The 26,737-nt window shown below is 50.0% G+C and overlaps 1 protein-coding gene across 50 annotated transcripts in view; it reads left to right on the plus strand.

Annotated features, from left to right (window-relative positions):
• The window catches only part of NCOR2 (nuclear receptor corepressor 2), a 397,818-nt gene that overhangs the window by 267,159 nt on the left and 103,922 nt on the right, over nucleotides 1–26,737 (plus strand). For 40 of the 50 annotated variants that reach the window (XM_037879169.2, XM_037879168.2, XM_037879164.2 and 37 more), the window contains 2 exons: nucleotides 24,927–25,051; nucleotides 25,972–26,144. In XM_037879169.2, coding sequence (XP_037735097.1) covers nucleotides 24,927–25,051; nucleotides 25,972–26,144 — 298 coding nt within the window. Of the gene's footprint in view, nucleotides 1–16,921; nucleotides 17,200–24,926; nucleotides 25,052–25,971; nucleotides 26,145–26,737 lie in introns of those variants that run through there. The other 10 variants (XM_043529104.1, XM_037879166.2, XM_043529112.1 and 7 more) reach the window with 4 other exon arrangements.

The following is a 26,737-nucleotide window of genomic DNA, read 5'->3' on the forward strand; positions in this document are numbered from 1 at the left end:
TCGTGGTTGGCAGGAACCCTGCAGCTGTCTGAACAACAGGAGAAAGGTGGCTTCTACGCAACCTTTGTAACATCAGTCTGTATTCCGCCTTGTTAACTACAGTTGATGCAGTTAAAGCATTGAACTTGCCCTTCTAGATGGAAAAGATTTAAACATGAGAAACTGGGATTTAGTAGAGTAAACAAAAGAAAAACAACAAAAAAAATTAATTTAGTTCTTGTCGTAGCAAAGCATGCAGCTGAATCCGGATAGAAATCGCGTTTCAGCCGGGTCTTTCGTTGCTCTGTTTATGCTTTTGAGAAGGCAATAATGGTGGTTTTATTTGCTTTGAGGAAAGAGGGGAGTTCAGGGCGGGCTGGAGATAATTATGAGATGAAATGAGCTGTTCTAGTGTCAAGACTGTCATTGTGGTCTAGTTATTAGAAAATAAATTTAAAAAATTCCCATAGCTGCTTTGGCCGATTGTCTCCTGGCAAAGGATGTTCCTCGTAAAGCTGCTATTTACTGCTGAAATAGCTCTTGCTGCGATCAGGGACTTCGCAGGCGCTGCTTCCAGTTTATGTAATAGAACCAAGGAGGTTGGTGTTCTAATTCAGAATGTGGGCGCAATGCTCAGTATGTTTTCCAAACTAGAATGAGAGAAAAGTGAGCAAATCTGATATACTATCATTCCCACTCCCCCGTCACCAACATGCTAACTTTCTCGAAAATAACGACTTTGAATTCAATGAAAAGAATCACACTGCAGTGCCCTTTGGCCTTTCAGCACTGGATCATTTAACAATTTAAGGACAATTCATAATCTTGAAGTTACAGTCTTAATATCTTAACCCCAGAAAGAGTACAAAGTTAATTACATACTGTCTTTTTGTCTGTGTTTTGTCGGGCGTTCTACAAGCAGACAACAAGATTAGCTAATACACATGAGCTTGTGTTAATGGGGGATTTTAACTTCCCTGATATCTGTTGGAAGATCTTTACATAATTTCAAAACATAATATGTCCTGCGAGTTCTTAGCATGTGTAGGGAACAACTTTCTGAATCAGAAAGTTGAGGAAACAACTAGAGGGTCATCCATTTTGGATCTGGTTTTGACCAACAGGGATGAATTAGTTGTGAATGGGAAGATGGTCGGGAACTTGGGAGGAAGTGAACATGATCTGATGGAATTCAAGATCCTAAGGAAAGGAGGACACGAGAACAGCAAACCAAGGACACTCGATTTCAAAAAGGCAGATTTCAACCAACTCAGAGAAATAGTAGGCAGGGTCCTATGGAGAGACCAATTAGGAAGAAAAAGAATCAGAGGGCTGGCAGTTCCTAAAAGATGTAATATTAGAGGCTCAACATCAAGCTATTCCGACGCAGAGGAAAGAGAAGAAGAGCCACAGCAGACCAGCGTGGCTGCACAAGGAACTTTTTAGCTATCTAAAAATGAAAAGGGATCCATACAGGAAATGGAAGGAGGGGCATATCCCCAAGGAAATATAATGGGAATAGTGCGAACATGTAGGGACACAGTCAGGAAAGCCAAGACAAAGAATGAGTTTCAGCTGGCAAGAAATGTTAGAGGCAACAAGAAGGTTTCTACAAATAGGTTGGACAAAAAAAATAAAGGTCAGGGATGGTATGCATCCTCTGCTCAGTGGAGAAGGTGAGCTGGTAACAGAGGATGATAGGAAGGCGGAGCTGCTCAGCACCTACTTTGCTTCAGTCTTCACACAAAAAATGTGACCAGATGACTCATGAAGTTGTCATAGACAATAAAAAGGGGGAGGGATGCAGATAAAGATAAGTAAAGAACATGTCAGAGATCTTCTGACTAATCTAGATGCTATTCACCCCAGGGTGCTGAAGGAATTAGCTAAAGAAATCTCAGAGCCAATGGCAATAATATTTGCAAACTCAGGGATGACAAGAGAGGTCCTGGAAGCCTCAAGCAGGGCTAAGGTAGAGCCCATCTTTAAAAAGTGGGGGGGGGGGGGGGGAAGAAGAAGCTGGGGAACTACAGACCAGTCCACCTGACCCCGATACCTCGGAAGGTACTAGAGCAGTGTCTAAAACATTCAGTGTGCGAATACCTGGAGGATGGAGGGTGATCATGAGCCGCCAGCATGGATTGATTTCCTCTTTGACAGGATAACTGGTTTAGTGGTTAGGGGGAATGCTGTGGACATAATATACCTGGGCTTGTACAAGGCTTTTGATATATAGTGCCACATGACATTCTGATAAGTAGCTGGAGAAATGCAGGCTCAGTGGAACTGCCATTAAATGGATACATAATTGGTTAGGTTTCAGAGTAACAGCCGTGTTAGTCTGTATTCGCAAAAAGAAAAGGAGGACTTGTGGCACCTTAGAGACTAACCAATTTATTTGAGCATGAGCTTTCGTGAGCTACAGCTCACTTCATCGGATGCATACTGTGGAAATCGCAGAAGACATTATATACACGGACACCATGAAACAATACCTCCTCCCACCCCACTCTCCTGCTGGTAATAGCTTATCTAAAGTGATCATCAAGTTGGGCCATTTCCAGCACAAATCCAGGTTTTCTCACCCTCCGCCCTCCCACAAACAAACTTACTCTCTTGCTGGTAATAGCCCATCCAAAGTGACCACTGTCTTCACAATGCGTATGATAATCAAGGTGGGCCATTTCCTGCAGAAATCCAGGTTCCCTCACCCCCCTCCAAAAACCACACACACAAACTCACTCTCCTGCTGGTAATAGCCTATCCAAAGTGACCACTGCGATTTCCACAGTATGCATCCGATGAAGTGAGCTGTAGCTCACGAAAGCTCATGCTCAAATAAATTGGTTAGTCTCTAAGGTGCCACAAGTCCTCCTTATAATTGGTTAGACAACCACAAACAAAGAGTAACTATTAATGGAATGTCAGATTGGAGGGAGGTCTCAAGTGGGGTTCCACAGGGATCTGTTCCGGGTTCAGTGTTGTTTAACATCTTTATTAATCACCTGGATGTCGGAATACAGAGCATACTGATCAAATTTTCAGATGACCCAAAGCTGTGGGGGAGGGTTGTCAACCCTCTGGAGGGTAGTGCTAACATTCAAAGGGATCTTGATAAATTGGAGAACTGGGCTATAGATAACAAAATAAAATTCAACAAAGACAAACGTAAGGTGCTACACTTAGAGAAGAAAAACCAAACGCGCAAATACAGAATGGAGGGTAACTGGCTTGGCAGCAGCATGGCTGAGAAGGATCTGGGAGTTGTGGTGGATCACAGCCTCACTATGAGTTAGCAATGCGATGCTGCTGCAAAAAAAGCAAATGCAATTTGGAGTTGCATTAACAGAGGCACAGCAGGCAAATCACGGGAGGTGATTGTACCGCTTCACTCGGTGCTGGTTAGGCCTCAGCTGGAGAACTGTGTCCAATTTTGGTCACCAGTGTATAGAAAGGATGTAGAGAAACTGGAAGGGATCCAGAGGCGGGCAACCAAGATGATCAAAGGGATGGAACACAAGCCACATGAGCAAAGGCTGAAGGAAATGGGTATGTGTCGTTTGGAAAAGAGGCGATTAAGGGGAGATATGATAGGGGTCTTCAAATACTTGAAAGGCTGCCTTAATAAGATGGAGAAAAATTATTCTCGCTTGCCACAGAGGGCAGGACAAGAGGCAATGGGTTCAAACTACAGCATAACGGATTTAGATTAAATTTCAGGAAAAACTTCCTAACAGTAAGAAGAATAGGACAATGGAACAGACCACCTAGGGAAGTCATGGACGCTCCTTCACTGGAGGCTTGCAAAAGGAGGCTGGATAGCCATCTGTCTTGGATGGTTTAGACACAACAAATGCTACATCTTGGCCGGGGGTTAGACCGGATGACCCTTGCGGTCCCTCTAATCCTGTGGTTCTAGGAGTCTAAGGGTTTTTTTTACCTTTTTTCAAAAACACAAATTTCTAATATATAATTTCATTATCACTCTAAAACTTTTTTTAAAAAATTAGGTCAAATATTACTATACACGTTACTAACCGGAAGCATGCACTGGGTTTAATTGACATTTACATGCAGGCACTATTACAAATACACACATGTGTGGGGTTGGGGGGCTATAAGCTCTTCAGGATTTCCAGGACTCAGTCTCCTTCAATGACTTACTCAGCTTCAAATTCACTTCCTGGTATGAGGGAAACTGTTGCTTCAGTCTTGTGTACGTGGAGAATCTGACCGGCTTCGCTCTAGCAGAATAACAGTTATGCTATTCCAGCCTAACTTCCCCATGTAGGCACTCTGTTTTGGAATAAAAATGACTTCATTCCATTACACATTACTTCATGGGCCTAGTTATTGTGGAATAAAGTCACTTGTATTCCAGAATCGAGTGCCTGGCCAGAGGAGCATATCTGAGAAGCCACAATACGGTAGTAACTCTGCGGTAGCTGTGCCGGTCGGTTTCCCCAAGCTGACAAGCCCTGAGTGAAAGCCTCCCTCCAACAGCAGGAAGGCAGGTGGTGCAGCACAACCAGGGGCAGTGTCAGGATGCGGTGGATTGTCAGGCTATATAAAGTCACCGGTTGACTCAGACAGCGAGAGGGAGCCTGGGATGTTTCTCCTCATGCCTCCTCCAAAGTGGATCAATCAGGCTGCTGGGCTCGGGGTCAGTTTCATAGATCAGCTGCTAACGAAGCCAACTGCCATGGCCAGGATGATTCAGAGGTAAATGAAGTCATCTGGCTAAGTGCAAACCCCCCCCCGGCTGAGTCCCTGGGCAGGCCAGCAGGATATGCTGTCATGGCTCTCCTGCTTGGTGTTGCAGTCAGCACTCAGATATTCCACAGTGAAAGAGCCGCTTCCTCGAAAGCGTCAGAGCTAATGAACATTCTGTATCCTCTCCACTGACGGCAAAACAAACTGCCCATCCTTACTGCGCAGGAGACCACAGCTGTATTTTCCCCGATGCTGTGACATTTGAACCGGCATGTTGTAGTGATTAAAGCAGGGAGCCGGGAGCCAGAAGTCCTGTTCCAAGTGACTGCGAGTGACTCACTCTATGACCTTGGCCCTTGGGCAGCTTGAATAGTTCTTGCCAGTCCTGAGAAACATTTTCCCATGCCCACCCTCCCCTGCCCTCTGGCAAAAAAGCAACTGCATTATTTGTACAGACTGCTGTCCCGCACCCAAAAGAAACCCATTTCTTGTCCCCCGTGGTCACTGCAGTAATGTGAAGGAACAACACAAACTCTGACTTTATAAACACGCCGTTCGTTTTACGTAAACACTGTGTCAGACTGTTAAACTGCTGAGCTATTAAATATCTGCAGCAGAGACATGGTGTGTCGGCTAAACTTTTCTTGCGTTGTGTGTGGGATGGGCATATGCAAGGCAAGTTGGGAGTTCGTGTTCCTTGCCCGTTTCACTTGCTTGTCCCGTCAGTGCACTTTTGTGGCTCAAGATAACTTACGATGCAGAAGAGTAAGGTCCTCATGTAAATCTGTGTAGCCATAGATGTCAGCAGAAGCTCTGTTGATTTACACCGGACAAGGATCTGGCCCTAAGAACAACAACATGACGAATATATAGTGGGATCTTCAAAAGCACCTAGGTACCTCATTTCCATTGAAATCATGGGATTGGGTGTCTAATTATCTTTACGAATCCGGCCCGTAAGTCTTAAATTTACCTTTCCTCAGTTACCCAGATCCATTTTTTCCCCCTAAACCTTTCATTGTTGTAAAGGAAGAAGTTGGCAATAAAATAACATCCGAGCCCTGGGTCCATCCTGTGGGCAGTACTCACACAGTCCCTCGTCAGCAAAGCGTGGAAGTGGGACACGAAGTCCCACTAAAGGCAGCAGCATGCGCTTAAAGTTGAGCGAGCACCTGAGTGCTGTATCCAGACCACAAGTCATGCCTCACCGCTAACGGAAATACTTACGTGGGTGACTGACTTGTGTGAGGGAGGGTTGCAGGACTGAGTTGGTGAGTTAGGGGCTGGGAGGGCCTCCCTAGCCAGTTTAATATCACCAGCCTGGGTTTGGTTTGACGATTCCCAGTCTCGTGCGGCGTGCAGGAACTCTCTCATGAGGAAGTGAAGGTGCTCAGGATCGAGTCCCAGGCCCTGCCCACTTTCCATAAAGGCAGCTGATCCTCTCGCACCGGAGCACGGTAACGGGTCCCGACAGGCAGGCCGAATCCCTCGTCAGAGCCACAAACTTACGAATTTTTAACTGAACATTTTTTGTCAAAGTTACTCCTCATGGAGAGCAACATGCTTCTGCTCCAGGCAGAGGGCCAGATGGGGCCATTTCGTTTTTAAGCCAAAATCCCCACTGGGAATTTAACTTGGAAACTGATGGCATAGGATGACTCAAAGCTTTGAAAAGCCACCGCTCCTGATAGGAAAACGCAGCTATTTCTGGGAAAGCTGCCTCCATGCATTTTCTTCAACTCAGCGTGAGCTCATCCGTATATTGAGGCAAATTGCAAGGGTCCCCCCCGGCCCCAGAGAAAACCTTGTGATTTAGCAAATATCCCATTTTTATGGATCGTCAAAACTCCTCTTTCTTTTCTTTTTTTCCCCCCCCGAAATACAACACCCCAGTGAAAAATAATCTCACCATTTATACGCAAAGATCCAGAAATCTGATTCAAAGGTTCGAACTGGTCCCAGAGACTGATCTACTCCGTGACCCCTAGAGATGGGCCCTGCAGGTCAGGATGGAGGTGTGCCCTGGGGCTATGTGGGAAAGGCCAGCACTGTTGCCAACCTGTTCTGTTGGTGAGCTAAGGCTCGGCACGCAGGGTTGTAAATCTGGCATTTTTCGGCTGCATGCTATTGACTTCAAACAAATAATCATGCAGGGAGGAAGGATAGTTGGTGCTGAAGTTTGGGTGCTGGCCGGGGACCTGCGGACCGGGGTTCAATTTCCTGCTTTGCCGTGGACATCCTGTGGGGGAGTCATTGCGCCTCCATGTCTGTGAAATGGGGATAATAGCACTTCCCTACCTCACAGGGGTAAAGCTTGTACGGGCCTCAGATATTCCAGTGATGGGGGGCCCCATGGGTTCAGTAGGTAGGTGGTAATATCTGAAATGTGGAGACATACTTTGCTGTTCAAGCAGGCTTTAGAAATGAGGCGGGCGTGGGTATGAAATGGACAGTGCATGCCACAAGGGATCTGTTTGAAGGATAACATTCAGAATCCAATATTACTTTACATCAAGCCCTTACAGGAATCCTGAGTGTGCTACTTGGCTTTTAGTGCATCCGCTCTGGTTTCCTGCCACTCTGGGCTCGTGCTGTTCCCAAAGTCCTTCGAGCATGCGCATGGAAATGTCGTTCACCCCCCTCCCTGCACGTCTCTCCCCCCTCCCCCCCGCACTCACCCCCCCGCTGCCATTGTTGTGCTGCAGTTTCTCCCCTATTTCAATAACCCAGCTGCGGTTTTCCAAACAAAATAAAAAGAATGCCCTAAACACATTCCCATTAACCCAGCCACATTGTTTGGCAATCAAATAAGAACGATATGGCCATATTTGGGAGAAAACTCAAGTCAGAATGGGCCACTATGGAAGGGTTAGTATGTGTTCCAGGGGGCGGGGGCTCTATTTACTGCCTGGCAAGGAGCCGGCAGTGCAGAAGCAGCAGGAGGATGTTGAGGAGTCTGAGGGATCTGGGGGCTGGTCTACACTGGGGACTTACATCGACGTAGCGATGTCTCTCGGGGCATCGTGCTACTGTAGGCTGGACAAGGAAGCCTGGAGAACCCGCAGTTCTTCATCCTTTGAAAGCGTGGATGCAAAGGAGTATTGAATCACATGCTAAAGAACAAGGTGGGTGAGGTCATATCTTGGACCAACTTCTGTTGGTGGAAGGTACAAGCTTTCGAGCCACACAGAGCTCGTCTTCAGGCCTGGGGAAGGGAGCAGTGTCTGAGCTACGTACGAGTTGGGATAGATTTTTAGGCAGAAGGGGGAGCAAGTGGGAGGCGATCTCTTGAAATGAATTGGGCAATTGGGGGTTAGATTGTTAAGCATAAAGGGTTTGAAGTGGGCAATTAAGGGTAGCAGGCGTGGTGTGTTACAGATTGTTTTAATGAGCTATAAAACCAGGGTCCCTGTGAAGTCCATGGCTTTTGGTATCTGGCAGAGTTATGAATTTTAAGTTCCCAGGCTTGTTGTTTGAAGGTGTGCAGGTTTCCCCAGAGGACAAGTATTGAAAGAGCGCTTCTGCTTAACAATCTGTCCCAGCTTGTAGTTAGGTCAGACACTCTGTGCTTCCTTCCCTGCATCTGAAGCAGAGCTCTATGTAGCTCGAAAGCTTGTACCTTCCACCCACAGAAGCTGGTCCAACAAAAGATGTGACCTCACCCACCTTGTCTCTCTCCTATCCTGGGGCTACAACAACACTACCAACATGCCGAAGAACATCCAGCCCAGACAGCTGGGCACTTTGGTGTGGCTTCATTACATATGTGGTGGAAAACCTCTTACAAGTGAAATGAAACACAGGCTCCGGGTTCCTCCAGGGCCTGGGGGTGGTCAACCCCCTGCTCTGCCCCAGGCCCCGTTCCCACCTAAACCCTTCCCCCACCCCCATCCCACCTCTTCCTGCCCCCGTTCTGCCCTGGCCCTGCCCCCACCTGCCCTCTTCCCCCAAACCTCCACCTCCGTCCCGCATCTTCTTGCCCCCACTCCACCCCCATCCCACCCCACCTCTTCCCACCCAGTTCCGCCCCTTCCCCTGAGCACGCCCCATCCCTGCTTCTCCCTCTCCCCCCCAGTGCCTCCTGCACGCTGTGGAACAGCTGATCTGCAGCAGACGGGTGGCGCTGGGAGGGAGGGGGAGGAGTTAATCAGTGGGGCCGCCAGCAGGGGGAAAGTGGGGGAAGCTGGCTGCTGGTGGGTGCTAAGCACCCCACTAATTTTTTTCTGTGGGTGCTTCAGCCCTGGAGCATCCACGGCATCGACACCTATGAAATGAAAAGCTCTTTCTTGCCCTGTTCACACGTGAGTTCAGGCTCCAGCATTTCTCCTGCAGCAGTCGATGTGTTCTCTAAAGGTGCAAACCTGTACCCACGCGAGTACGTCCTGTTGACTATAAAATCCAACAGGGAGTTTTGGATTTTAGCGTTGTGGGTATCTTCCCTTTTGCAGGGGAGATACAGAACACCAGGTACCTAAAGGAGAAAGTTGTTTCTGAGGTGTGTTGTTTTTGACAGATTTGGGGTTGTAAACAGCTCTGGAACAAGGGAAATATTCCAGCATTTCGTGTCACTGTTCATTTGCTTTCCAAAGCAGGCCTTGGTGGAAATCCTAGAGAGGGATTTTCTGCAAAAACATTGATGCTTTGTTTGCGCTAGGCATGTCTGCACTGTGGGTGAATGCAGGACTTCTGCCCCCAGCGTTGTCAATCTGGCATCTTTCCCTAGGGATCTGCTTACAAAATTCCTAGAGGGGAGTGGTACAGGCAGCTCGTGAGGCTGCAGGCAGAGATAAATAGCGCAGTATAAGACACTTAGTGGGTGAGAAGGCAAACCACAGAAGAGGAGAAAAATCCATTTCCTGACTGGGTCAGTGAGTGTGGGCTGTCCTCCATCCCCATGTACAAATATGGTCATCCCTATCCTTCTTCCGATCTCTTGGGACTCCTCTTGCACAGGAAATCAATTCACTTAAAAAAAAAAAAAAAAAAAAAAAGAGCAGGAAACCAACCCCCTTATGGAAATGCCTGGGAGGACTTAAGAGGGATCAAACTGACAAGGTTCTATAGAAATCACTCTAAAACCCTTCAAGGAATCCTGTGGCACCTTATAGACTAACAGACGTATTGGAGCATAAGCTTTCGTGGGTGAATACCCACTTGGTCGGATGCATGTCATGGATATAAACCCTTATGGATTCTACTATTATTGTTTGTATTGTGGGAACACCAAGGGACCCTGGTCAGAGACCAGGGCTCCGTTGTGCTAGGTGCAGTACAAAGACATATCAGAAAGAGCGCCTCAGTCCGGCGGAGCTTGTAATGTAAGTATGAGACAAGAGTCCACAGATGGATACAACAGGTGGACAGGGAGCATAAGGTAACAGTGAGACAAAACTGATCAACCGAGAATCATCTCCTTTCTGAAGCGTTTGTTGGGGATTTTTTTTAACCACCTTGTAGCAAGATTTTCTATCATTCTATAGGACTGTTCAAAGTACCTATAGGGAAGTGGCTCTACTCTATTGACTGCTGTAGGCCTTTTCCATATCCTGTGAAGATTAGTCACCGTACAGAAACGCAAGTCCCTACAGTTCCATTGCACACTAGTAAAGGATCACGTTCCATGGTTTATTCTTCTGTGCTAGGACTTCTCGGCAGAATTAGGCCAGTTCTTGACTCTGCATATTTTTTATGCACTTGTTTTCCTTATAGAATCGGCAACCCAGCTCTTTGATTTTATTCTGCTTCCACAGTTGCTCTCTCAGATGGAGGCTCAGGACAGCAGTCATCAAAGTCAAGCACCCGACAGCTATTCCTCATTCTCTGCGTGTTGTTTCGGTGATAGCATGCTTTGATTTGAGGTGTTTCCCTGTGAGTGGAGGGTGCCAAGGATGGTAATGAGATGCAAGGCTTGGGGATTGGGACATTCCAGACAATTACAGCGAAGACTTTGGGGCCTGGGTGATACACATATACTTTAAAACCAATAATAAAAGCCCCAGCCATCCACCCTGTGCTCTATATCCATCCTGTCTGCAAGGGCCGCCTGTGGGTTGTGGTCTGACTGATGCTATTTGCATCGGCTGCCTGGCATCAAGCCGCTGTCATAAGTGTCTCTGCCCCACCTCTGCTGTAATGTCGACTGACACAATCCAAGGATGCTTTGGGGGAGACATCGTGGGGTGGTGGCAGTGTTTGTTAGTGGTTAGAAGAGGGAATTGACAGAGGTTCTCATATCTGTAGTGGTAGGTTCAGCTTCTCTCCATGCACACAAGTTACTCCTGCTCATGTTAACTGCAAGAGACAGTATGTGGTTGTCCCATTAAAGGTACAAGATTCACATGCTGTTTGGCTGTGGAGCAGGCTGCACCAAGCCACTCGCTGGGGAGTGAACGGTGCCTCATCTGCAGCAGATCCAGGTGGGGACAGGAAGGAGGTGCACGGCTGAAGTAGCAGAGTTGGGAAGCCCAGGAGCGAGTGCTTGAAGTGACGGGATTTGCTTCACCATTTCAAAGGTGTATCCAGGGCTCTCCTGGTGGTGCTCATCAATGCAGGAGGAGAGGGAAGACTCCTACAAGGCAGTGCAAGCTGGCAACTCCAGTGCCTTCAGCCATGTTATGGGCCTGATCCTCTAAAGGGACCACCTGTGCAAAGTACCCTCTGAAGTCTGTAGCTGTTGTCTGGGTTGGAGTCTATGGCTGCCTCCTGTGTGAGTGTGCTGGGGGGATGGGGTTCTCCGTACCCAAGCAGGGCCATACATAATGTGGCCCATAGAGGCCAGTGCTGTCCCCCCACACAGACAATCCAAGCTCATGTAGAAAAGACAACCACAGGCCTCCTGGTGCTTCCGTGCCGAGGTCCCTTTAACCCTTTGCCTTAAGCTGGTCTCTGAACTTTTTGAAAAATTTATGTCACTCTGATCACATGCAGTGGCCTCATAGCTAGCCTGTTGGCTGACCAAATGCAAATGGGAAACAGAATCAGAGCCATTCTTCTGAAGTCACCCAAAGGAAAATCAAGTCTCCGGCGCTGTGTGGTAGGAGAAAACACTCCCCAAACAGAGCTGTAAAAAAAGGGGAAAAAAGTGCACTGGGTTGTCAGAGGGTTCGTATGAGCTTTGGAACACTTTTAGAAGTCACCGTCAGAACAAATTTCATAGAATATCAGGGTTGGAAGAGACCTCAGGAGGTCATCTAGTCCAACCCCCTGCTCAAAGCAGGACCAATCCCCAACTAAATCATCCCAGGGCATTGTCAAGCCTGACCTTAAAAACCTCTAAGGAAGGAGATTCCACCACCTCGCTAGGTAACCCATTCCAGTGCTTCACCACCCTCCTAGTGAAAAAGTTTTTCCTCATATCCAACCTAAACCTCCCCCACTGCAACTTGAGACCATTGCTCCTTGTTCTGTCATCTGCTACCACTGAGAACAGTCTAGATCCATCCTCTTTGGAACCCTCTTTCAGGTAGTTGAAAGCAGCTATCAAAGAGAAATCATTCTTCTCTTCTGCAGACTAAATAATCCCAGTTCCCTCAGCCTCTCCTCATAAGTTATGTGCTCCAGCCCCCTAATCATTTGTGTTGCCCTCCGCTGGACTCTTTCCAGTTTTTCCACATCCTTCTTGTAGTGTGGGGCCCAAAACTGGACATAGTACTCCACATGAGGCCTCACCAATGCCAAATAGAGTGGAATGATCATGTCCCTCGATCTGCTGGCAATGCTCCTACTTGTCCAGCCCAAAATGCCATTAGCCTTCTTGGCAACAATGGCATACTGTTGACTCTCATCCAGTTTCTCATCCACCGTAACCCGTAGGTCCTTTTCTGCAGAACTGCTGCCTAGCCACTTGGTCCCTAGTCTGTAGCAGTGCATGGAATTCTTCCGCCCTATGTGCAGGACTCTGCACTTGTCCTTGTTGAACCTCATCAGATTTCTTTTGGCCCAAGCCTCTAATTTGTCTAGGGCCCTCTGTATCCTATCCCTACCCTCCAGCGTATCTACCACTCCTCCCAGTTTAGTGTCATCTGCAAACTTGCTGAGGGTGCAATCCACGCCATCCTCCAGATCATTAATGAAGATATTGAACAAAACCAGCCCAAAGACCGACCCTTGGGGCACTCTGCTTGATACCGGAGGCATTCCGCTTGCTACCAATTTGGTTGGAAGGCGATATTGTCTCAGGGAGGAAGGAGGTTTCGCTAGTGTCAGAGCATTGCCATGGAGAGCACGGAACAAAGCCAAGGTGGTGATTGTAAAAGCCATGTCATTAATACTAGAAAAATATCCTAGAACTGTGCTGCTCGAGGTGTCATGGGATGAGTTGGAGAGGTGATGAAATGAGCTTGCTTGGCTCACGGCTTCTCTTCAGGGCATGCCTCGCTCATTACATCGCGAGAGCTGTTGTGGGGAGGTGCAATATCTAGAGATGTGGGGAGGGGGGTCGTGCCTGTTCGCTGCAGGATGCATTCAAGCTCCAGGCCCTAGGATCCGTTGAGTGTTACCTGGGACACAGAGAGGTGCAGGGGTTTAGCTTAATTGTGCTGTCTCACATCCTGCAGGCTTGGCCTGTACAACTTGGAGGTCAGGACAGCAATTGAGGTGGAGTGGCAAGTCTTCCTTGGAGAACCACGGAAGGAGGAGAAAGGGGACTGATCAGAGGTGCCGCTGGAGCTATGGGTGGGAATTAGAGCTGGGTGGTGGTGATGTAGGGGGTTGTTTTGAGGAATAAAAGGAAGAGAGAGTTTCTTCCAGATATTTGTGAGTTCTCCCCACTGTGGTTTTTCTAATGGATGGAAGTGGGGGAGCTGTGCGTTCTGAGCAGTGCTGGGAGTCACAGTGTAGTGATTAGTGTGCAAACTCATTAGTACTGTATATTGAGAGCTAAGAGAGAGGGTGGAAGTAGCACAGTGAACCCGAGGGGGAAGCGTCTCTGAGGGTCCGTGCTTAGCCTGCTCGTGGCATTGGTGGGCACATGCGCGTGTGCGTGCATACGTGCATTCACTTTGCCTCTCAACTGATTGTAAAGCACGTGCCTCATTCCAGACCTAAGTATACCTTTTATCCCTCACAAACCTGCTGGGACCTCATGCTGCAAATTCCTGTCCTCGGAAATGCTGACTTGTGCTGGGTGCAGGTCAGCAAAGCGAGCCCTGGAATCGGGGGCTCTTTGGGGCAGGCGCAGCCTTCTTTGGGGGGTCATATTGCAGCAAGTACATTGTTTGTGGCTTGTACAAAAGAATCCCGCTTTGCTTTTTGTGGGGAGTCTGGGAGACACACACACACTCTCTCTCTCTCTCTCTCCTCCTCCCCCCCCCCCCCCCCCCGCCCCCACTGGTAATAGCTTATCTAAAGTGACCACTCTCCTTACAATGTGTATGATGATCAAGGTGGGCCATTTCCAGCACAAATCCAGGGTTTAACAAGAACGTCTTGGGGGGGGTGGGGGTGGGGGTAGGAAAAAACAAGGGGAAATAGGTTACCTTGCATAATGACTTAGCCACTCCCAGTCTCTATTCAAACCTAAGTTAATTGTATCCAATTTGCAAATGAATTCCAATTCAGCAGTCTCTCGCTGGAGTCTGGATTTGAAGTTTTTTTGTTGTAATATCGCAACTTTCATGTCTGTAATCGCATGACCAGAGAGATTGAAGTGTTCTCCGACTGGTTTATGAATGTTATAATTCTTGACATGTGATTTGTGTCCATTTATTCTTTTACGTAGAGACTGTCCAGTTTGACCAATGTACATGGCAGAGGGGCATTGCTGGCACATGATGGCATATATCACATTGGTGGATGTGCAGGTGAACAAGCCTCTGATAGTGTGGCTGATGTTATTAGGCCCTGTGATGGTGTCCTCTGAATAGATATGTGGGCACAGTTGGCAACAGGCTTTGTTGCAAGGATAGGTTCCTGGGTTAGTGGTTCTGTTGTGTGGTATGTGGTTGCTGGTGAGTATTTGCTTCAGGCTGGGGGGCTGTCTGTAGGCAAGGACTGGCCTGTCTCCCAAGATTTGTGAGAGTGTTGGGTCATCCTTCAGGATAGGTTGTAGATCCTTAATAATGCGTTGGAGGGGTTTTAGTTGGGGGCTAAAGATGACGGCTAGTGGCGTTCTGTTATTTTCTTTGTTAGGCCTGTCCTGTAGTAGGTGACTTCTGGGAACTCTTCTGGCTCTATCAGTCTGTTTCTTCACTTCCACAGGTGGGTATTGTAGTTGTAAGAATGCTTGATAGAGATCTTGTAGGTATTTGTCTCTGTCTGAGGGGTTGGAGCAAATGCGGTTGTATCGCAGAGCTTGGCTGTAGACAATGGATCGTGTGGTGTGGTCAGGGTGAAAGCTGGAGGCACGTAGGTAGGAATAGCGGTCAGTAGGTTTCCGGTATAGGGTGGTGTTTATGTGACCATCGTTTATTAGCACTGTAGTGTCCAGGAAGTGGATCTCTTGTGTGGACTGGACCAGGCTGAGGTTGATGGTGGGATGGAAATTGTTGAAATCATGGTGGAATTTCTCAAGGGCTTCTTTTCCATGGGGTCCAGATGATGAAGATGTCATCAATATAGCGCAAGTAGAGTAGGGGCGTTAGGGGAGGAGACCTGAGGGAGCGTTGTTCTAAGTCAGCCATAAAAATGTTGGCATACTGTGGGGCCATGCGGGTACCCATAGCAGTGCCGCTGATTTGAAAGTATACATTGTCCCCAAATGTGAAATAGTTATGGGTAAGGACAAAGTCACAAAGTTCAGCCACCAGGTTAGCCGTGACATTATCGGGGATAGTGTTCTTGACGGCTTGTCGTCCATCTTTGTGTGGAATGTTGGTGTAGAGGGCTTCTACATCCATAGTGGCCAGGATGGTGTTATCAGGAAGATCACCGATGGATTGTAGTTTCCTCAGGAAGTCAGTGGTGTCTCGAAGGTAGCTGGGAGTGCTGGTAGCGTAGGGCCTGAGGAGGGAGTCTACATAGCCAGACAATCCTGCTGTCAGGGTGCCAATGCCTGAGATGATGGGGCGCCCAGGATTTCCAGGTTTATGGATCTTGGGTAGTAGATAGAATATCCCAGGTCGGGGTTCCAGGGGTGTGTCTGTGCGGATTTGATCCTGTGCTTTTTCAGGGAGTTTCTTGAGCAAATGCTGTAGTTTCTTTTGGTAACCCTCAGTGGGATCAGAGGGTAATGGCTTGTAGAAAGTGGTGTTGGAGAGCTGCCGAGCAGCCTCTTGTTCATATTCCGACCTATTCATGATGACAACAGCACCTCCTTTGTCAGCCTTTTTGATTATGATGTCAGAGTTGTTTAGCCCCCCAACCTGAAGCAAATACTCACCAGCAACCACACACCACACAACAGAACCACTAACCCAGGAACCTATCCTTGCATCAAAGCCCGTTGCCAACTGTGCCCACATATCTATTCAGGGGACACCATCACAGCCCGCCCCCGCCTCCCAGACGTTCTTGTTAAACCCTGGATTTGTGCTGGAAATGGCCCACCTTGATTATCATACACATTGTAAGGAGAGTGATCACTTTAGATAAGCTATTACCAGCAGGAGAGTGGGGTGGGGGGAGGTATTTTTTCATGCTTTGTGTGTATAAAAAGATCTCCTACACTTTCCACAGTATGCATCCGATGAAGTGAGCTGTAGCTCACGAAAGCTTATGCTCAAATAAATTGGTTAGTCTCTAAGGTGCCACAAGTACTCCTTTTCTTTTTGCGAATACAGACTAACACGTCTGTTACTCTGAAACCTGTCTTTTTGTTCTGTGTTCGTACAGTCCCTAGCCCCGTTGGGGCCGTAGGTGCCTCGATAAGTCAAACGATAAGGACTGAGTCAGTGGCCAGGGTCGGGAGCGGAGCCATGCAGTGTTTCTTTGCTGGGGGGTTTTGATGGCTCCGTTGAGCGGGGTTAGGGGGCTGAGTGAGGTTGTTGGAGAACGTGAGTCTCTCCTGGACGCAAGGTGCAGGAGGCCACACTTCTGGGGTTACATGCACAATCCCCTCTAGCCTGTGAGGTTCCTGTGCGTTGCAGAGGAATTGTCTTGATCTTCTTGACACAGTGCCATGGCCTCGAGTATCACGGCCCCACTGGGCGGAGGCAAGGGGAGGGGAGGGGAGGGGAAGGCAGAAACAGGAACTCTCCGGAGGTTTGAAAGCTTGGAAAATAAATAGCAATGTGCTGTAAATTAACCCTGGCATCCCCTGAGATGAATCACGCTGGCTGCAGCCAGCCCTGAGCCCCGGTGACGAGCGCTGTGGTTTATAGATCATGATTCATCGGCCCGACTTAGTGCGACCACGTTATTCCAGCCGATTGCAAAATCATAAGAGGAATGTTGTGGTTAGTTTACGGCTTAACTATGCAAATCGTCAGGAAGCCTCCCGAGCTGGAGAATGTAGACGCACCCCGCCCGGCTGGCAGGGCTGTGAGGGGGAGCGGGAAGCGCCGGGAGCTGGCCATGGGGCTATACGGGAGCAGCAGCTCGCACGAGGCAGGGTCCGGGATGGAGCTGGAAGTAAGTGCTTCGGGGAGCCGGCTCGCCGGCAGGGAGAGGCTGCCGTCCTTCCAAGCAGGGACTGCTGCGTGCGAGCTGGGCCTGGCTCCCGCGTGGTGCTTGTGAATCTGGCTGGAGCTTTCCGAGGGCGGAGAAACCTCCCTGACTGGACCGACAGAAAAGACTTTGCTGAGATCCACCCTGGCACTCTGCTGCCGAGCTCCCCGAGAGGGACGCTCGCCCCTTGCGGGGGGCTGAGTCCCCTCCTTGTTCTCTGGGGGCCGGGGGGGAGCTGAACGCACAAAGCCCTCTCCCCACCCCTCCTCCTGCGGCCTCCCGCCAGATCTCAGCAGCTGCTGGCTCTGGGAGGAAGTAAACAGAGAAGTGGGAGGAGCTGCACCTTTCCCTCCCCGCGGCTGGCAGGGAGCACGTATGGCAGGGAGGGGTGCAGCGAGGAGCCCCTCGCTGCTCAGGGAATGCGAGGGCTGCCTCGGGAGCCGGGACCTCGAGAGGAGGGAAAGGGAGGGGCTGGAGAGCAGTGAAAGCTTCGCGGCGGATGAAATCCTCATGACATTACAGCCCAAAGGAGTTGGCAAGGCCGATTCCCACCTGGGGGCGGTGTGTCACTTGGATGTGTATTATTGTCAAGACAAGAGAGCTGCTGGGCAGTGGGGGCGGGGGGGTTTGGCTGGCAATGACAGTGGGTGGGCGAGTTAACTAGAGGTGCACATGGCTTCTAGGAAGGGCTGCAAGCTCCGTGCTTGTCTAGAGCTAATCCGAGTCCTCTGGGAAATGAGGACAAAGGTGAGCAGCTGTTCATAGTTACTGTGCAGCTCAGGCGGAAGGGCTCCGGGGAACGTCAGCCTGCACCCCGGGGCTGTGAGACACATTGTTTGTGTCCAAGCTGAGTTCAATAAACAGGAGGGATTGAAGGGAACGCGAAGCGCCAGCGTCAATGCTAGAGAAGGATGGGTCCAGGGGTTAGAGGGCTAGCCTAGGTCCTGAGAGACTGCAAGTCCCTGCTCTGCCACAAACTTCCCGTGGGACCTTGGGCACGTCACGTAGCTCCCTGTGCCTCCTGGCCCATCTCTGTAATGAGACAAGATCCCTGCTGTGCCCGTCAGGGCTGTTATGAAGATACGTGTGTCACACTGGGAGGGGCTCAGATACTTCAGAAATGGGGGCTGATCTGTATCCTGGATAGATGGATGCTTGCACTGCCAGGAATTAGTTCTGCTCCTGCCCACTCTTGGAAATACGCCGTGCTCATCGGTATCGTCCACCCTGCGATGAGAGAGAATCCACGCTAACCCCCAGCACCGCTTGCCGCTTCCCCCCGGAGGGCACTGGGATTAGATAAAGCAGAGGGGCTGTGGGCTGGATATCAGGGAAATATTTCCTGGCAAAAAGACCGTGGAACAGTGACCCTGAAAACTAGATGTCACGCAGTGCTGCAAAATATACTGCTAGGGCTAGTCGTGCCTTGGGCGAGGAGCCGCGACTCACTAACTCCAGGTGTTTTCCTGCTGAGAGCTTGTCGGCCCATCCTTTCCTTTTGTAGTTTTGCTACGGAGTGTGCCGACGAGACAGATCCCTTTATTTTCCCCTCCAAGTCTTTTGTTTGCTTTGTTTTTGTTTTACTTCACGGTTTTTGATTTGGCTTCTGGGTAAGGGTCTGTCTTTTCTGCATTTGTGCAGTGCCTAGAACCATGGGGTCCGGGTCGGTGACCCGGGTTCCACGGTGCTACTGCAGTATAAATTCATAATCACTGGGAGGTGTCCGCGTTCTTGGAGATCCAGAGCAAGTACTTGGAGCACTTCCTGTTTGCATCTGAACTGTACTGCAGTGTGTGGGCTCAACCTCTCCCGGTTACTCGGTGTTCTCTTCCCAGCCAGGCTTGCTGGGTTTCAGCGTGATGCTCCCTGCTTTGGTGGTAAACATGTGGCATTTGTCAGTACAGCCAAGGTTCCTTCGCAGGGTGTTTGGTGGGTATCTCGCTGCACTCTGGGGCTCTGCGGACGGCTCCTGGCTTTCCTTTTGCTGCAGTGGATTCGCAGCATGGGGAATACATAGCTTCAATAAGAGATCTGCTAGGAATACGCAATTTGAAGAGCCATTTAGCCAGGAGGCCTTCTGACTGGGGGAAGGATTACAAGCTGAATCAGGATCATTTTTCCTCGGTGGCCTTGTGCTAAAGATGTTGACGCTGATGTTGTTTTACAGGTGAGATGGGGCATCGTAATAATAACCGTTCCCTCTGCTGGAGTGAGATGTATTGATTCTCAAGGTCATCTGTCCACCTATGCTGTTCTGATCTGCCTTAGGGCAGTGCTGCCATGTGGGTAGCCCAGCCCAGGGCCCAAACACTAGGGGGCGCCACTGGCTATTTTATTTGTTTTTTGGTGGGGTGAAGCACACATTTTCCTGCAAGGCGATGCTAGGTTAATGCTGTGGTTGACATTGCATCAGACTTGCTTAAGTGTTCTGTGGGGCAATTTTTTTTTTTTTAATGCAGCAGCTTTCGTTGGGAGGGAAGGAGATCAGGACACAGCCTTTTTGTGTACGTACCCCACAAACGCGCTCGAACAGGTTGGGTTTATCTTTTCTGTTGAAGAATCAAATTGCTCAGATGCACATCCTATTTCGCGACCATGCAAGGGACATAGACTCGCTTCGGGCTGCGTCCGTGTGCACATGTATTTCGGTGGGTGTGTTTCATTGCCTTTTTGCTCCCGTCCCACCCTGTGCTTTTTCTCGTTGGCACTCAGAGATCATTATCATCTGTGCTATCCCCACCTGATACTCTGCAGAAGAGCTGCGATTGCCTTACAGGATTACAGCACTCTGGTTTGAATAAGTGCAAACACAAGATAAGATGATAACAAGCCTTCCCTCAGGAACACAGCTTTATGATGCCATGGACAGGAACTCTGTATGTGGCTATTATCATAGAATATCAGGGTTGGAAGGGACCTCAGGAGGTCATCTAGTCCAGTGCTACTCAAAGTGGTGGTCCGCGGACCGGTGCCGGTCCGCGAGCCATCAGCTGCTAGTCTGCGCGCACATTGGGGGAAAAAAATTGCCGGTTCCCCACATCAGATAGCTTGAGAAGCACTGACTAGTCCAACCCCCTGCTCAAAGCAGGACCAATCCCCAACTAAATCATCCCAGCCAGGGCTTTGTCAAGCCTGACCTTGAAAACCTCTAAGGAAGGAGATTCTACCACATCCCTAGGTAACGCATTCCAGTGCTTCACCACCCTCCTAGGAGTTAATCTTTCCAAGGTACCTCCATGGCCCCCATCTCTGGGCACCTCACCACACCCCCTGTGATGTTGAGAAGTGCTATTATACCCATTTTTCTATATGGAGAACTGAGGCCCAGAGCAGCTAGGTGAGTTGCTCAGGCTCTCACAGGAAGCCTGTGGCAATGCAGGGATTTGAACCTAGGTCTCCCATGTCCTAGGCTAGTGCCCTAACCACTGGACCATCCTTCCTCTCTGTTCGTCCCTTATGATAATCTCCGCTCTGCCTGCTGGCTCCCTTTTTGCAGGCCAGGAATAGGCTTGTCAGTTTCATCCCCAGCCCTGTCCAGTGTAGCTAAGTCAGCCTAAGTTCTAGGTGTAGACTAGGCCTGAGCAGAGGGGAACCAGTGATACGGCGGGGCAGCTGCAGCAGGGCTGGGACACGTTTGCACGGTAGCTCTCTGCACGCTGGCTGGTGGGTTTATCAGTGAGGCCTCGAGCTGAGAAGCTGGCATTTTTGCAGGAATAGGAGGCAATTTGTTGCTGTTGTGGTCACAGACGTGTTTAGGGCCTGTAGCTGTCTGGCAGGGAGGGGCTGCTCGCCTGCGTGGTGACCCGTCTCCTGGTTCACTCGATTAATCGTTGACCTCAGGGTGGAAGATGGACACTTGGACATAGTGGCAGCTAGTGTGCTTCCGCTCTGCACCCTGGATTCCATCTGATGCGCAGAGGCCTGTTTCCCAGTGCCTGCAAAGCCACAGACACCGGAAGGAATCAGTCTGTCTGGAGATTAAGGAGATAGGGTTGTGTGACCAGGTCAGAGCAAGCCTTCTCTTGGCTGTGTTAGAGAATTCCTGCCTGCATCACCCCAGGCAGCAAGGAGTGTCCATGGTCCCTTCTGGAGGGAGGGTGGACAGGTGATACCTCAGTGCAAGGGGCTGTGACTGCCAAAGGCTCCTGTGGCTCTGGGAGGAGAATGGGGCACTCCTGGGTAGCCCTCCAGGGAAGCATCATCAGGGCAGGGGGAGGAAAGTGGTGAGGAGATGCCGGGGCAGCCAGAGCTGGCTGGCAGTGAGGATCGGCTAGTGACTCATCCCTGGGAGCACCCCTAGCTACATAACACCCGCTGTGGCTGGCTGGTGTTAAAAACACAAGGCCCCTCTTTTCATTGGCCTTCCCACAATAGCTCCCCAAACAAGCCCACCCCGCCCCTCGCCTGGCAGCCGAGCAGCAAAGGGGGAGCATGCAGCCTTGGCTAGTTCATCGCATGCTCCCGGGGTCCTGGCATCACTCGGACACCATGGCATGGGTTCGGTGGGAGAGAGCTGCAGCAGGCCCTCCGGGGGAGCGCTGGGAAGTTGTGGCAGGGTGGGTAAAAATCTGTGGCTGCTCAAACACCTTCCAGCCCGAGCGGGTGTGATGCGGCGAGGGACACCCTGTCCCAGCCTTTTACACACACGCTGGCACATTGGCATCTGCACTTCCTGGGCTGGCGTCACGCAGAGTAATTCAGTCCATTGCGAGGGAGAGGAAGGCAGGTCTGCTCCCCTTTGCTGGACGTCAGGAAAGGGCAGTAACAAGCGTCAAAAAAAGGCCTAAGATTTTTTTTCCTAAAACCCCTTGTGCCTCGTTGATGAAATGGTTACTAGGAAGGGAGTGTGCCGGTTCTGACCAAATTAGAAGCTCTAGCCCACTTCACCCAGCCGCCTCTCCTCAGGAGACTGTCGGGCCCCTCGAAGCTCAGGGAGTCTTGCTAATCTTGTGGCTCTTTGTCCAAGCCGAACCTAAGCTACAGAGTTCACTGGTGAACCACATCCATGACTCAGAAAGGGTCACGGAGTTCAGGGCAGCATTGTTGCAACCCAGGGATGTTATTGTGTCCTTCCCTGTCAGCGTGGTCTTTGCCACGTGCTGTGTTCAGAATTATCCTCGTGCAGCTCTGCGCCCCTCCTTAACCACCTGCCTGGGGGTAGCAGGGAAATCGGGCCTCTCTGCCACAGTGCAAGGAGAGGGACTACGAGCATGTGACATATTTGACGCTGTTTATGTAGAGGGGGTGGGACCAGGCCAGTGAGGGAGGAGGAGCTGAGGTAGAGGGAGAGTTTCAGTCTCAACTGAGCCTTTTGGTGGGTGTAAATCAGACCCGTCGCATTCTGGAGACACGGGTCCCTGGAGGTTGTGAGATTCCTTTTAGCCGTGAGAGTGCTTCATGCAAACTCAGCCGCCTTGAAATGAATGCAACAGTTTGTTAGCATTAGTGAGTATTATTAATGAATGACACTAAGTTTAGCCCCATACAGGCTGCTCTCGCTAACCCACAATGAGGTCTGAAAGATCCCGCCCCCAATTTCCTGCCATCTAACGCCCTCCACTGCTGCTTCCTGTCTATGCAGATGCATTGGCAGCAGTTCCTCTAGTGTGATCTTTTGGATGAATGAGTACGTGCATTGGGGATTTGGCTAGACAAGGGCATTTTTCTGGCTTTACCCTGCAGGCACAGAAGCACTTGCTTGTAGGGCCTTGTTATTTACGCTTGCATCAATGCACGAGTCTAAATGTCCTGTATTGATTTGATGATGCGGCATTTAAATACCCAAACGGCTTCTCTGAACTTGCCTGATTCTTCTGGCAGCTGTGTGAATTGGTTCGAGAGAACATCTCTTACCTTTCAGGGGGCTCCCTCGCCCCAGAGAGAGGAGCACTGTTTCCAATCCCAGATCTCGATATAAACCCTTTAGATCCTGCCCCTCTGCAGTGAGTGCCACATGAGTGCAGCTCCGTGCCTACACAGGCCCAGTGGCTGCCCATGCAGAATTCATTGCAGGCGCGGGAGTGGTCGATACTTAGAGACATTTAACTATCGCCAGTCCTGAGAACCCAGGCTTCCCGCTAATCTGGCTTTACCTGCCCCAGAAATCTCCTGAGACAGCCTGTTGCAGGCTACAGAGCATCCAGCGGATCAGAGGAAGGTTTGAAAAGCAATTGCGTATTCTCTGAACTGCGGTTCCAACCCTTTCAAAGTTCTCTCGTCACTACATCCGATTCTTCGCTGCTTCACGCCTCGTGTTGTCGTTTTCACTAGTGCCCAGCAGGCGTGAAAGGCTGCCCTTCTGATCCGGCTGGGCTTCCTGCTCCCGTTGTGCAGGCGCAGATGCCAGCGCAGGGCGGCAGGCAGCAGAGAATCGGGCTCGCTCTTGACGGTTGCCATTTGGTTTGTGGCGAGCTGGGATCCCATAAAATATAAACCCCCACCCCACACCAATAGAGAGGCGCTGAAGTCGTGAGCGGATCCTTAAAGTGAAGCACGTGCCTCCAGTACTTTGCTGAATCAAGGCCTGAAAGAACAAGATGCTTTCCTGTCACTTCCCGTAGCCCGTTTCAGTAGTTCTGCACGTCTCATTTAGCACTAACCCTTTGAGGCACAAGAGTTGGCTTGGCGCAGAACGCTGGTGCACGGGAGAGCTGTGTTCACAGGCAACACTGGGGTGTGCTATCAAATCGCACGTCTCTGCCACAAAGCACCTTCCTAGCAGCTGCAAACAGGCCGCACAGATCATTCGGGATCAGACCTTCTGCGGATCAGTTCAGTTGGAGGTTTCTTCCTTTCAGCCTGTGGAATCCTCTCCCCAGGAAAGCTGCACTGGGCAAGCCCCGGTGGATGTACTGTAGGAAACAGTCCTGTATTAGCTGGGGAGGAGCGTGGCTTAATAAATCATTTCTGTCTCTAATTTCTACGTCTCTGTGGAATTCCTTTCATTTGATGCTTGCCAGAAGGAGGGCTGAGGAACCGGGCCTCCCCCGTGCTGTCTTCCTGCAGCTGCAAAATGGAATCCAGCATCATTATTATCGTTTTAGAAAAGCTCCCGTTTGGTAACATGAAATGCCTGGAAGCGGGGCGGGCTCCTGCACAAACTCTCTTGAAGGAGAGGAGGACTTGTGGCACCTCAGAGACTAATAAATTTGTTAGTCTCTAAGGTGCCACAAGTCCTCCTTTTCTTTTTGCGAATACAGACTAACACGGCTGCTACTCTGAAACCTCTCTTAAAGGAGGGTAAAGACAGGTGGGTGCCTCACACCCAGCAGTGTTTGGGGCAAATGGGAGTAACAGCTACTCAGTGAAGTGTCTGTCAAGCTGTGCGGATTCTCCCTCAGGTGATCTGGGGTCAGGCTCACTTCTCCTGTGCAGGATGTCTTGCGTCGCTTGACCCGACACGCATTGCGTCATTGTTAGCCTCGTAGCTTCTGTAGCCTTTCCATTCACCTTAATGGGCTTTGGATCAGGCCCCTAAGCACAGAACCAAAACGGGCTCTGATCTCTGCATTCAGCTTTCTGACCCGCTGGCCTGCAGATGTCCACACCGTGGCTTAAGCAGCACTTTGTTGTTTGTTTCCCCTCTCGGTCAGCCCCTTCAGCATAGTTTAAATGCGCTTGTTTGGTTTAGTCCAGGTGCTAAGATTTATCTGCCTCAACATTTCTTTTTTGAATTGTCCCTTGTTTTGCAGCAGCAGCAGCAGATGCCCCGTAGCAGCCAAGAGGAGAAGGATGAAAAAGAGAAAGAAAAGGAGAAGGAGGCAGAGAAGGAGGAAGACAAACAGGAAGCAGAAAACGACAAAGAAGAACTGACAAAGTAAGCAAGTTTTCGCCTTTCTCTCCACTCCTCACCCCTAGGGATCATAGTGTGCACTGGGCTGGGAATGCATCATCTCAATGCTCCCTCCTTCAGGAGAGCCACACTGGAAGGAGTGGGAGGGGAAGTGGTCAGTGTTTTGAAGTGCATCCAGCAGAATCTGGGCTCTGATCCCAGTACTGGGTGATCCTTTTGCAGGTTACCTTGGATGTGCTGTGTGTACCCCTCTCTTCTCCTAGCACGGCGCAGGCTAAACCTGCTGCTAGCAAAGGAGCGAGTCTATTCATTTATAGGTTTCCCCTCTTCCCCCACATTCCTGGCGAGCCTAGAAGAAATCACTGACTTGCTTTATAAAGCCGATCAGTCCATGAAGCAGCTTTGAGACCAGGGTTTATTTTATTGTGGCAAGATATTGCTGAGCCTCCTAGAGTCAAAGCAGAAATCAGGATGCAGTGGAGCATAGAGCTTCACCTTTAGCGGTGTTCATGTCAACGTGAGATCTTCCAGCTCAAGGGATTCGACCAGTTTTATAAGTGTGTCTGTCTTAGTGCTTGGCACAGCATGGCTTAGCAGGGAACGCCGGATTTGTTGCTGGGAAAGGTTGGCAGGCAGACTGCTAGCTATCTGTAATGGGCTTAATACTTGGCTTAGGAGAACATCTGGCTTCATTATATCCAGGCTGCCTAGACATTTACCAGCAGGTCCCTTTCAGAAAGATAAATGAGGAGGAGGCGATGATAAATTTGAATGGCCCAGCGTTAAACCTGTCTCTGTCAGGTCTCTGCGCGCTCTTGGAACTGCAACCATCTGCAAAAAAAAAAAACCAAAAAAACCCCAACCCACCCAAAGTCAGGGAAAGTGCCCTCGTTGCAAACTCCTGAAATAGATCCTGTCACCCAGTGATTTCCCCGCTCTTGCAGGGAGAAGAATGACGACACGTCTGGGGAGGATAACGACGAGAAAGAAGCCATCACTTCCAAAGGACGTAAAACCGCCAACAGTCAGGGCAGGCGCAAAGGCCGCATCACCCGTTCCATGGCTAACGAGGCCAACCATGAGGAGGCAGCCGCTCCACAGCAGAACACAGAGCTGGGTACGTACTGGCTAGGCACAAAGCCTCCATAACCCAAGGTGGGGAGGAGGGATTTGTAGCAATCCAGCCAGCTGGGTGGAGGGAAGGCCCTGGGAACAAAGCCTGCTGGGTTTCGCCTCTGTTTTGTCACTGATTCATTAGGCAGCCTGGGACAAGTCACCATGCCTCAGTTTCTCTATCTGGACATGGAGGATGATAATACTGTCCTACAGCCCTGGCTCTTTAAAATTCCTCCTCTCCTGAGGAGTGTGAGTGATGTTTTACCAGCACCTCAGGGTTACCCAGTGGAATTCATCTAGCTGGACAGGAGGCATCTCAAAGGGCCAGGCCTGTGCCTCACCAGGTGAGGTTTGCATCACGTGGAACCTCAGCTGGAAAGCGCTGAAGAAAGGCAAAGGGAATCGTGCCATTTTCAGCAAAGCCGTGTGATCTTCATGCAGGCATCTCTCTGTTGCCGGTGGCTATGGAGTGCGAGGCCATCCTTGGGAGTCTGGCTGGTGGAGTGTTTTACCATGCGTCCTGAGGCGGGCTCAGACTGTCCGTGAGAGCTGTACCTGCCTGGGGGCCTCGCTTGGAGTCACTCGCTCATTCTC

The sequence above is a fragment of the Chelonia mydas genome, chromosome 15 (genome assembly GCF_015237465.2).
Source record: "Chelonia mydas isolate rCheMyd1 chromosome 15, rCheMyd1.pri.v2, whole genome shotgun sequence".
NCBI classification, from domain to species: Eukaryota; Metazoa; Chordata; order Testudines; family Cheloniidae; genus Chelonia; species Chelonia mydas.